Raw genomic sequence first — 13,155 nt, forward strand, 5'->3', positions numbered from 1 at the left:
AAAATGCCAGTCTAGTGAAAACACAACTCGTGAAGGAGAGAGAACAGAGTGGAAAACCGAGTGTGTGGGTAATACAGGTAATAAATTAAAAGATACACTATCAGTATTTTATCAGTCACGTTCTGAATTCGCTATATTCCTACTCTTGCCAACTACAGCTTATAAGAAGCAGTAAATTTAAACATGTGTTTACTGATATGTGTCACACACACGTGCCCCTTACAAAATACAGAACTGGGTGTCATCTCGACAACAGCGCAGTGCTTTTGCATTATTAACCTCTTTCAGTATGAGATTAAGCACCACCGCTGCTGCGTGCAGAAAAGATGGCATCAACTCAACGCCTGCAATTTCCATAGCAGTACCTGAAAGGCTGCAAAAGCAGAACCACGTCATGGAAAAGCAACACAGAAGATGCAAAGAAATGACAGCCTGAACTTTCAGTCAAATATCCAATCAGAAGTCTTCCAAAGGTTTTATAAGAAGTCCTTTTCTTTTTTTTTTTTCTTTTTTTCTTTTTTGTCACAACCACCAGCCACTGCATTTCAAGAGCTCTTATTGCTTTGAAAGGGAAATGCCAACTGCTGCGCTGGGATTTATTGGTAGATGAGGCTACAGAAGATAGGGAGGTCTCGCAGCCATGGTGCCAGGCTCGCCCAGCACACGAGTGGGGCTCCTCATCGCCTCACACCACCTGAACCCAGCTTCCAAGCATCATATGTCTGCTGTTCACCACTTGCCACAAGCGGTTTCTTCAGGATAGAGCCACAGAATCATTAAGGTTGGAAAAGACCACCGAGCCCCCCAAGCCCAACCCACCATGCCCACCGACCATGCCCTCAGTGCCACATCTACCCTTTTCCAGAACACCTCCAGGGACGATGAAATGCTTTTGCCCCTCTGCTCCCTTCCCTGATCCACATCCCCGCACTTCCATCCTCTGCCCCCTCCCTCTTCTTCACCAGAACTTCAGTTGTATCAGAACCCAAATTACATTCCAGAAGTGCTAAATTTCCCTGCATTTCTGCACGTGGTCACTGCTGCCAGCACGCAGCTCACACTGCTGGCTGGCTGCAGAAGATCCCCATGCAATAATGCAGGAAAAATCACCACCACCACCGCTGTTCCCAAAGGCTGAGCCTCCAGAGCTGCGTTTAATTCTTCCTTTGCAAAAGCTTTCAGGTCACCTCCCCTAAAGTAATCCACCACAACGATTCAGTTCTATAGATGAGGATTTTTGCCTCCCCTCAGCTTCTGCTTTAACAGCAATGTTTCCAAGTTGTTTATCGACCCTTTGCTTCGTTAAACGAAAGAGGAAGAAAACTGAAAGGTGGGAGAGCTGGAAGAATCTGCAGTCCCATGGCACAAGGGGCAGCGTTACCCCATCCAGAGCAGCAGCTCCTGCTCTGAGCAGACAGCCGTGCCGACAGCTCCCTCATTAAGGGCACAGCTATTGGATCCCCTCCTCACTGCAAGCCCCTCGGATTACGGCTGCTGTCAGCTCCATGTGGATCTGCTATTTCACATTGGCCAAGTTCACCTTACAAAGAGCTGTTCTCACAGCACTGAAGTCACGCTCCCACTGACATTTTTGCTGCCTTGCTGCACAAAAAAATACTTTCAGTACGGACAGACGTGCCATCCAGTTGTTCGTGTTTGCTTTAAGTCAACACGCCGGTTGATTTAAATTCACAAGACACCTTTTGGCTGCTCTGCCCGGGACGCAGCGCTGACCCCGGGGCCCCGGCAGTGCAATGTGTGCCAGACCCAGCACAGGGCTTTATCCAGGTCCCCACAAACCTCTTCTTTCCCAAACATTTGGCTTTGGTGATTCCCCCCGGCCCCCCCGCCCTTTCCCTTTCCCTTCCTGCAAGTTTAAGGCAGTTCACCACTTACGGTCATTTACAGCTTACATCTCAGTAAATCCAGAAGGTGTCTGATGAAAAAGAGGGACTAGCCAAGCATCTTAATCCCCCTGTTCATTCATGCTCTCTGTAATGTTCTTTCAGGCCTCTGCTGAGAGACTGGGCTGAAATGAAGGCTGATAAATTAGTCTGGAGGGAAACAAGGCAGATTCTGCTTGTAAAAGGTCATTCCAACTTTGTTCTGGGTGAGGGTTTATCTTGACTGCAGCTGCGACAGACAATGGCCGGGGCCTAAACGGCAGAAATCCTAGCTCTGCTCATGAAATTACTGTGCTGATAAGGGAGAATGGACTTCAGTGAGATCTAAATGGGAAAAGGGAGGTGGGGGACAAGGGTGAAATGTAGGTATTTTTGAACATGATTGAACAGGGATGGCACAATGAGATGTACAATTAAAGCGACGACTTGCCCGGGCATTATCTGAAAGTGAGGAAACATACTGCTGGTAATCAGATCAAAAGGGACAAAATGCCACTTCTGTGCCGAGCAAAGCACCCCGGAGCAAAGACGGGCACGAGGGGCTGAGCTCCCATCGCAGGGGGGTTACAAAACGCTTCAAACAAAGGTATTTCTTAGGGAACAGAGCTTCCGAACCGCTGCATCATGATTACACATCGCCCCATCCCAGCAGCAACAGATTTCCTTCATTAGCAGCGTGCTGCCTAGAGCAGCCGAAAGAATCCTTGCTGGAGCGTGTGCAGGACATCTGCTGCAGGGAACTCTCCTTTTTTTAAGCACGTTTTGTGCATTTCTGAGACAGAGGATAAGTGATGGCAAGTTCCGACGGGGCCCTCCCAGCCCCGTGTGTACACAAATGGATTTGCCTCGCCGCAGAGAAGCCTCTCCTTTATTTACCCGGCCCACTTGAATGTGCATGTCTCTGATCAGTGCAAACACATTAGATGGTCGCAGCGCACTGTCACAGGGCTGGAACCCGAGTCAGGCAACCAGCTTGCACTCAGCCCTGTGCCTCACAGCATCTCGTTATCCGTTTGCCTTCAGAGGGGACGGTGAGAGCCAGGAGATGCAAGAGCTGCACAGGCGCAGCTGGCCTCAGCCACGAGTTGAAAACAGAGCACCCAATCAGGAGTAAAACTGCCAACAACACCCCGATGCCCAGAAATGTTCCTCCTGCTCCAACCAATCCCTCCTCGTCTGCCACCAGACTCCTCCTGCAGACATGTTCCTAAATGGGACTCGGAATGAGCTTCACGCCTTCCTTGCGCAAACAGCCCAGGTTTTTCAAAGCTGCAAATGTTCAGTACAAGGGCTGTCTCATTTTGTAGAGGTCCCAGTACTTCACACTGATGAAATAAACAAAAAGTGGAAAGGATGAATAATTAGCTGAGATGTTAACAGGTGAGGAACAAAGACCCAACTATGTGCTACTACTTAAGAAAGAGCAATAGACCCAACTTCTCATTTTCGTCTCTGTGTACAACAACATAAATCCTTTTGCGTTTCTGGAGCCAAATAAGAAGCAACCAAAGTGCCAAAATGTGAGAAGTGCTAAAATCCCACAGAGTAAGAGTCACTATATTTAGCAGGTCTGCAGATCTGTGGTGCTGCTCCCTATTTGCTATGGGAAGAGAAGGACAGTGCCAAATTATGCAGAGAACGTGATTTCCCCTTTCTATAAAAGCAATTAATGTTTTACTCTGGAAAATCTCCCGTTGTTCCTTTCCTCCTTGCACTACTCAGACTGAGGTAAAGCAATTTCACTTAAAGCCATCAGACTTCAGGACTGACCAGGAACTCAAGTGAGGTTCACTGAAAGCTTTGCTGATGTCCCAAACCTTAGAGCCCAAGCACAGCCCTGAGCATTCAAGCCGTGACTCAGAGCCAAGCAGCAGCTTGCTCTGCTGCTTTAACACAATGGTTACTGGACCTCAGAGGTGAAGGAGAACCTTTCCCTGGAGAACAACTGAGTGAACATGTCAAATCCTTACCAAATGGCCTGCAGGTTCCCTACAGAACATGGGCTCCCATCCTCTGACCCGCAGCACAACGTGTGCTGCCCACCTGCACCCCCAAGCACGTCCTGGAGACCATGCAGGAGCAGCCAACAACTACAGAGCAAGTTGCTTTGCACTGCTTCCACCTTCTGAAACTGCAGCTGAAATGGTCCACGAATGATGCCTCCTTTCACATCCCACATATATTGAAGGTTTAATTCCATCTTATTGATCATCTCCTTTACAGCAGCCTCCTGTATCCCGAAGCCCCATCAGCCCTGCAACTTCTGGGAGAGGACAAAATAAAGGCTGGATTTCTATGAAGGTTAACATTCCAGAGGAAGAAATAGTTCCCTGTATTCTGCGAGTCTTTTGACAACGAGAAAGGGCTCTTTCTCAAATCCTGTGGTATACATTGAGTTATTCATGGGATTTTCTTTCCTTTTTTTTTTTTTTTTCTTTTTTAAGTATGGATGATAAAATACCATTTCAGAAGCTGGTATTCATGGATGTGTCTTGAAGTCGAAAAGAAAATATTTATTTCCTTTTTCTGCTTGTGAATCAGAACGTTCTATTTAAAGAAAGTGCCCTCTGCCGGATTGCTCATGAGTTATTACCCCTTATGGAAATAAAGGAGAAATATCAGGAGGTATTCTTAGTCATTCCCTTTCCCTGTCTCTTCTTGTTTTTTCCCTAATTCCTTATATACCCATGTTTGAGAGAAGTGCCTAAGATAGAGCAAGACATCTCGGCATTCCCGGGCCTAAAAAAGACTTACTCTTTTAACCCTCACATTGAGGCATTTGGTGAGACGTAGAAGAAGGTTACACATTTCAGTCCTTTCACTTTGGCTATCAGTGGATGCACTTTTAATCTTTATTCACCATTACAACTGATACAAACGCTCCCCACCCTCCAGATTTATCTGTAGGGAGCGGGATCTGCCTTCGGAACACTGAGCAGCTCCCTCCTAAGCCCCGGGCTCCAGCCTACAGCCAAAGCTTACCTGCAGTCTTATAATGCACCAATAGGTTCTGAGTACAGAGTACCAATGATGGCTGGACAGCTGTTGGCTCTATCAGCACATGTGGGAAGTCCCAGCGTGCTCGTGTGTTCTCTAATCCATATGAACCCATAGATTCCTGCTTGTTCAGAATTATTCTAGCCAAACGGAACTTGGAAAAACGGTGAAGTAACCTTTTATGGGTCAGACTTTGTGTGTGTGACATGCTCCACAGCTAGGGCATGGCCACGCACATCGCACTGCTCCCACAGGAGATGAGATGTGCCAGTGAGAGCAGCCATCCCTGAGCCCTTCCCTGAGCCACGCAGGCTGTTATGCTCTCCCCAGGTCGAAGGGAAAGGCAGAGGCTGGAGAAAATGAATGAATCAGAAGACGCAAGTGGAATAGCTACAAGGAAATGTCATCACATCCTTCCAGCCTGCAAGTTAAAGAACATGAGCAAGGGATGAGCACAGAGAGGTCCTGAGATTTCTTTGCTCATTTAAAGCCCTGTATTTTGTTTCAAAGGACAGACAAGGACACGCTTTCTTTAACAACCGTAAAGTGAATTTGGGCAGCGTGTTCTGCTAATGGGAAGCATGACACAGCCATCACATCTAAAGAATGCTCACAGTCCCCTTCCTATCTTAATATTTCTAAGAGCTGAGGAGATACAGCACAATTCTCCCCTTGGCAATCAATGCCAGTCCTGTGAAGCCCAATTTCCTTGGCATTTATGAGCACTTCTAAAAACAAACAAACCCAGCAACGTTTAAGTACTCTGTTTTGTGGGAACAAGGAGGTTGAACTCCTGCAAATCGCTGACACCAGAAAGCATGCTCAAAAAACAGCAGTTTTCCACTGGCCCAGATGTGAAGCCAAGAATGCTGCATCTTCAGCTGCCAGCTCTTATTTTTTGCACAGCTATTCCTCTTTCATGGGACAGTTTCTATCTTTGCCCTGATGGAAAGGAAAGCACTTATTTTGCATGTGTTAAAAAATAAAAGCCTACCTTCTCTTTATGAGTCAGAACTTCAGTGTTCTGTTTCAGCAAATAGTTTCTTAAAATGAGCATTAAAACAAAGGAATTCACAACAACAGCGTTTTACCACCCAGCCTTAACCCACTCCTTCCTGTCTGGGTAAAAGCAAAGGCACCCAAAAGAATGGGAAAAAAAATCCCATCTCTTTTTCTCAAGGTGGCTTTCTGCATTCCCTATGAATTTTCAGGCTGTTGGTGGAAACAAGTAAGCTGACAGTTGCAGCAAATAGCATTCTTGCAGGTCTTTTCCAGCCTTGATGATTCCATGATTCTAAGACTCTTTGCCTCCTGGAGGGAGATGTTTGACATCAGAGCTGGGTCAGGATCAGAGACAGTTGGGCTGAAGAAGAGCAGAGCTCTGTTTGCAGACAGCAGCTCGTGTTTCCCAATGACTCCGAAGAAATGCAGCTTACTCTTCTGTTTCAGTTTCATTTTCACAACCCCAGTCCTGCTGAGGCTGGAAAGGAGAAGCTATTTCTGCAGTGTTCGTGGTAGAGCAGAGATCAATTGCAAACCAAAGCCCTTAAGCAGATCTTCTAGGTGTCCAAAATTGATTTTTTTTATTATTATTAATGACATCAGAAAAAATGAAAGTGCTCAGAGGGCAGACGTGTGCCTCCCAGGGCCCAGCAATGCCTCCTACACAGCAGCACCAGCTGCAGCTTCCCAGGACCCTGAGATGGTGCTGATGGTGCCCACACAGCAAACAGCATTCCTTGCTTTTAGCAGTGCCAGGGACACGCAGGTGAGTTGGTCTGTCAGCAGATCTGCTGGGATGAAGGGCAAGAATTCTTTGGGCAAAAAGCAGAAACACTATTAAAATTAAGAAACTGCTGATCCTTAAAAACAGACCTGGAAAAACACCCAAGTTTTAGGACTATTGGTTGGGCAGGAGCATTATCCAGAGGATAAACTACAGGAAATTCAATGAGGGCTTATCAGTGAGTGGTAGTTTGGGTGTAAAGAACAATTATCCTTCCTAAAATAAGAATGACTAATGTAGCTAATAGAACTGACAATTTCGATGTACCGGTAACGCGCCCAATAGCCAGCACTGATCAGTTATCAAAGCCTAATGAAAGCTTTTGATTTCGAGCCATTGTGAGTCCAAACCACAAGTTACAGAGAAGCACTGTCAAAAAAATGAATGTCAAACTGCAAAAGGCACATTCCTCTTGGAGCACAACAAAACTGGATCTGTGAGGCTCATCGCCGCTGCAGGAAACAACAGGCAGAGGCTGTAGGAAAGCAGGCAGACGTCTGATGAACGCGGTACAGAGGGAGGGGAAATTCCTCCGTTTTCCTCTGCCTACTCAACTTTACTGACAAAGGACAGAAATGTTTTCATGCTACGGATGCTCAGCACAAGTGGCCGCATGGAAAGCTGCTGAGGACATCAGTCTATGGCTATTCCTACAGCCCTACGTGCTGAGGACACAGCTCGGTGCCAACATGCAGGCAGAAGCAGAGTTTATCCCAGGGATTCCTGCTCAGCCACAAAGGGAAATGGGAAGGTTTGGAGTGACTGCAAGTTCCTGAGCTGCTGCAGACGTACTGAGAAGTGAAAGGCTTCAAGAGTGCCTGCAGGAACAGGCAAGGTCAAAGGAAGAGAGTTGGGGTGGGTTTAAGGCAGTGTTTGAGGACATCTGATGGAGGACAAATATTCCTTCCTTTCAGCTCGGAAACGTTCCTGTCCAACAGGAGAACAAAAGCGCCGCAGAAATGTGAGAGGGGCCATGGAGAAAGAAAGTTTGTTCGTGCACACCGCAAAAATAAACAGTATCACAAAGTCAATGGAGACTGAAGTTAATAGATATGGCTTGTACCAGGCCTGGCGCTCCGTGCGTAATGGAGAGAGGGAACAGTTCTTAAAACCATGAATGTAAATACAAACCTGTACCAGAAATGTAAAAGACAAGGACAAAGTTACGCCAAGGTCACAGAAGAAAGGATCTGCACCACTCGAGTTTGGCCTGACTTCCAGCAGCCACAGAGCATAGGAGCTGCTGCAAAAAATAACCCCACAAGCCTTTGTTTAAAACATATTTAAAGTTAAAAGTAAGGTCAGCTGTAAGTGCTAAAGTCCAGAAAAACACAGCTCCCACCTTTCTGCAGGAGCAACTTCCACACTGCAGCCTACAGAGAACCAGAGTGGGGTTTTCCCCAGGTGCTTTCCAGTGCAGACCGCTCTGTCAGCAGATAACCCCGAGCTGCTCATTGCCAACTATTGCCAACTATCTATCAACAGCACATTTTGTTCAATTTTTTTCTTCAAAAAAATCATTCTGAAGATGACATGGCAATACCGAGCAAGTATTCTGCCACAATTCACAAGAAAAGAAGGCAACACAAAGATGAGCTCAGAGGAATGCAGCTCTATATGGAGAGGTGGGGATGGAAACTCAGCTGTGCATCCGCTGCATTAGGAAAGAGAAAAGGGGACTGAGCTCCAATACCGACCCAACTCCCATTTCAGCCCTTCAGGAATTTCCTACTGCAGAAGAATGACAAGATAGGACTGAGCTTTGTTTTCATGGCAAGCGTACCCTGCTTCTTCATGCAATCTGGACACGTTTTAAAGGTAAACCAAACCATCTGGACACAGTTCCTTGGGCTTCACAGCACCTCACTGTTGGCCCATTTGTTGAGACTTCAAAAACCAGCAATGTAAATACAATCAGACCATTTCAAACTGGGGCCTCGTTTTCTAAGCCACCGGGGCTCCTGCCAGCTCGTTCTGCTCACGGCCACGGCCCCATCCCTCCGTTCCATCCCACCTCTGTGCTCCAGCAGTGATCGCTTCGCACCAGAAAGCAGCCGAGGAAAGGGAGGTAAAACTCCATTCCTGCATATTACACTCTGCTGTGCTTAGAACCTGCTTTAATTTAGGATTATCCTCGCAGGTACGGATATTTTCAAATCAAGAATACAGCGGGGTAAGAGACATTGCTGGGATAATCCCCCCAAAGCAGGGAGAAAGACACAGGAGTTGGGGACAGCACTGCTTTTCCCATTGAACACGAGTTTTGTTTAGTTCTGAGGGGAAAATGACTTTTGCATTCCTTTATCTTTGCTGCAGAGCAAGAGCTCAAGAACATCTAGGGTGTTAATGGGTACATGTTATTTTCTATGACCAGTTAATAGTGCCTGCACAGCTAACACGGAGTGGAAGTCAAAGGTAACACACCCAACTACAGAACATGACGCGACTAATCATATTTCTCCCATTGTGACAAGTTCTGAACACAATCTGAAAATGACAAGCACTTGAAGGAGTGACCCAACATCATTTGAAAGCAACCTTCTAAAATGGTGCTGGAGCAGTATTTGTAGCCCCAGTAGCCATCTGAAAGGATTTCTGCTGCTTTTTCAATACTGCATGGAACCTTGGGTACAAAATACTCAGGGATATGGCATCAGCAAAGTCACCACCTCTGTCCCCAGTCGGTCGGGACTCAACTTGCTTTTAAGAACAGTTTGCAAAGACAAATGAATGCGATTACCACACTCGGCACGCTTACCTCCCATCCAAAGTTTGTTTCCTTTAATGTGCTCCTTTGTACTGTCATATAAGGTCCAAATCTTTCCCCAACTTCAATCTTCTTTTTGGCCCAAATCCCTAGCCCTGCCCCTGGAATCGAAGATTCTCTGAGTTCAAAATCTGGTGGGATTGGAATGTCATCAGGAATGTAGACGGGAGCTTCATAGGGCGAGCCCTCCTTGGGAGTGAAGTCCTCGCTGGTGGGAAAGGGTGATGGAGGTCCGACAGGGATGGGGGACATAATACTGTCCTCTGTTTCCTCCTCTGCACTTTCGCCAGCAAGGAGATCAGGGTCGGTCTCGTACATATTATTTACAATCTCGCTGTCACCTAAAAGGGGAAACAGCAGAACAAAACACACTGAAATACCCACGTGAACATCAATTAATCTCTTCTCGGGACAAAGTTTCACAAAGCCTAGCTCACACACGTTAAGGATAGTAGGGGCAGGAAAAAAGGCAATCCTGTCCTACAGAACTGAGGTGAGGCTGAGGTGAGGACGCCCATACTGGCTGCACCGTGCTCGCAGATAGCTAGGGGTGGAAGGAGCACGAGCCGTGTCAGCTGTCCTGCAGTAACAGAAAGAGGGAAGAACACACAGAAGAGGTGTGCTCGAGGCTCTCTGCAACCACTTATTGTTTGAGCTGGGCCGGTGTATTTTGAAGAGGAGAGGAAAAGTGTAACTAAGGTAAAATCTGGCTTCAGATTCTACAACCACAAAGCATAAGCCCTGTGAAGAGTTTTCTTCTTCCTTTATCAAATGTAGAGAGACTCTGTATGCTTGGGATTGGTGATGCTCGTGCCTAAGCTTTGCTCCAGTCCCACAGTGATAGGCAATATATGGGTGGGAGCAGCCTGCACTGCCAGCAGAGCTGGAAACCACATCCTTTAGAAGCAACACCAGAGCTGTGGGGCTCAGCATCCTCGGGGCAATCCTGGAACCCCACAGCCCAACACAGCACTGGGAACCACTGCAGCAGGGAATAGGGGCAGCTGCCCATGTGTGTGTGTGTGTGTGTTCGGAGTGCACAACCAAGCAGGAAAACTCAAAGGTGAACAGCCTTCACCCTGCATGGAGCTCCAAGCTTCATTTTTCCCCAAACAATTCGGAAATGAGCACTATGTCAGTGAGCACAAATTATTACGCTTCAGAAAATTACAAGTCAGTTCCACTACTAAACCTGCAACAACACGCATGCATTGTCTGGTATGCTACTGGCTTGTACGAGCTAAAAATATTCTTCAGCCATCCCCCTCTCTTCCATCACTTTCCAAAAACAAGTGATTACCAGGATGCAGGGAAGGACAACGCAACAGGAGGTGCTCTGAGCACTGGGCATGGGGCCATATTGTCCTTTAGGCTGCAAATGACCCCCTGCCTCCTTCCTACCTCTGAGCTCCACGTCTCTCCCTTCTCAGTTTTTGAGGATGTCACCTCTTAACCTCTCAAATCAGCTGCATGGGATAGAATATCTTCCACTGAAATGCGTTTTCAGCCCTTTTAAGACTCCTGTCTGAACCACTGGTGGTTTTTCAACAACTCTTCTGAACTACCCGTGTTAGAACCAGCTATAGGATCCCAGGATTATCCCACGGGAGAGAAATTTTCCAAAGGAACGCTCCTGAAGCCAGCAGCCTTCATCCCAGGGATGCATTCACCTCTTCAGACCGCAGTGCTAAACATGGCCTTGGGATTTGGAGATCCTTATCACACCGAGTGTGATACCTCAACATCATAAGTGGGACTTCAGCGAGCAGAGCTGGGCTCACATCTTATATTTCCTATGTCTGAAATACGATGTGTGTGCTTATATATTTAGTTCTGGCTTCCCAGCGCACAAGGATCATCAATGAAGTTTCCTTCTAGTTAAAAAAAAACATACCAGTCGTTAAGAAATTATGGCTATATAAAGAAAAAACAGTTGCTATTCAGATTGCACGCACTGAAAGTTAGTTGCAGCAACAACAACAACAAAAAATCCATAGTTATTAACCGCAAATTAATGCTGAATTAATAAAAAATATAGGTCTTCTCATTAGCTAGTGCATCAGCTTCATAGCATACACTTCACCATTAATTGAAACTCAGCATGCATTATTATTTCCTTCCAATTCCAGAGTTCACAGAGCAAAAATTTATGTCTCTTAGTGCCCAACTTTTCTATACTAAACAAAAGATACTGTGTCTACTGGAGGGGAAAGCACCTCAAGGTATTGCAAACAGCGGTTAGTTATGCACCAAAATATTATTCTAAGAAGGGAGTCTCGAGCCACAGCTCCTAGAAGAGGTGCACTGAAATGCAGAATCAAATTTAATGGAGTGAACGGTGCAAAAGCAGTGGCAAGCAACCAAGGTGGATGAATGAACTGCCTTGGAAAAAGGCAGGCTTTGAGGAGGCAATGAGCATTGACCAAATAATCAGCTGAAATTTCCATTTCAGATTCTGGGAATGAAACTGATCTTAGACAGAGACGGCGATGGTGCCCAGCATCAGCACAGGCATGGAAGGACCCTGAGAAACAAGAGACGCGAGGTGTTCTCAGCATGCTAGAGAGCAAAAAAAAGGCCAGTACGTAAGGGATAGGAAGAGTGAAATTGAAAATGGTGGACTCGGAGGGTCATAAGGTTTGGGGATTTTTCCAGGAGGAGTCAACTGTGAGGCTGCAACGTTCAACTGGAACGGAAACGGAGCTTTTTTCATCCGAGAAGAAAAAAAAAAAAAGGGGCAGGGGAGGGAAACAGATGAAGGGGAAAAGAAAAACACATTTGTCATCTAATACAAGGAGCTGAAGTATTTTGGGAACAGATTTGCCATCTCTCAATTAAACATGAGGCAGCATGACTGTGCTTTCATTGCGCTGTAGCTCCCACTATGATAACAAGCCCAACAACCGCCCCATTGTGGGCACGGCGGATCGAGAGGGACTCCCACAGTGCATGCTAATGGCTGAGCTCTGTGCGTGGGGAAGAGCACCCAGCACAGCTCCAGCTCCCACTGCCCGCCACAGCAGCAGCATCTCCTGCATCCTCAGAACGCACCTCCTGTTCTCAGGCACATCTCCTCTTTTTTTTTTTTTTTTTCCCTTTTAATGCATAATAAAGATTTTCCTGAGCTCGTGCCTAAGCAGCCCAGCAGCAGGCTTCGCTAGAGAAGAGGATTTTGATTCATTTGCCAACTTTTTTTTTTTCTTGCTCTGGCCTTTTTGGAGCACAGAGGGCTGCCTGCTGCAGCCTACAAACATTTCCTCTGCTAGAAAGTGCAACCCTCCTTACTCAAACATGTCACCAGAAACACGCTTTCATAAGTATTATGTGCTCCATAATCCTGAACATACTTGTGGTTGCTGTAAATGTTTTCTCTCCTGGTATTAGCAAGTCAAATTATTTTCTCCTCTATGATTAGCCTCTTTTGCACTTAAGAAACAGGAATTCCAACTGAGTTGAAAAGCAAAACTAGGTTTAGTGGAGCATGACCTGTGAAAAATTGCAAATGACACAAGTATAAAGACACCTCACTTCTGAGCACTGTTAATTCAGTCTCTGATACGGGATAATCAGGCCAGCTCTGATTAAACCTGAATTTGCTCTGAAGCTGAGCCCAGATCTCACTCTGTGTTTCAGGAGAAGTCCTTAAGTGCAGGTAATCTCTTCATTCTGCCTTTTCAGTCACTAAATTGGGTCTCCTTAGA

General features: G+C 46.3%; 1 protein-coding gene across 3 annotated transcripts in view; it reads right to left on the minus strand.

The window, feature by feature from the left end:
- PRDM16 (PR/SET domain 16) overlaps positions 1-13,155 on the minus strand; it is a 202,571-nt gene that overhangs the window by 112,973 nt on the left and 76,443 nt on the right. For all 3 annotated transcript variants that reach the window (XM_019622445.3, XM_085242433.1, XM_085242432.1), the window contains exon 2: positions 9,446-9,795. In XM_019622445.3, coding sequence (XP_019477990.2) covers positions 9,446-9,795 — 350 coding nt within the window. The remainder of the gene's footprint in view (positions 1-9,445; positions 9,796-13,155) is intronic.

The sequence above is a fragment of the Meleagris gallopavo genome, chromosome 23 (genome assembly GCF_905368555.1).
Source record: "Meleagris gallopavo chromosome 23, MGAL_WU_HG_1.1, whole genome shotgun sequence".
Taxonomy (NCBI): domain Eukaryota; kingdom Metazoa; phylum Chordata; class Aves; order Galliformes; family Phasianidae; genus Meleagris; species Meleagris gallopavo.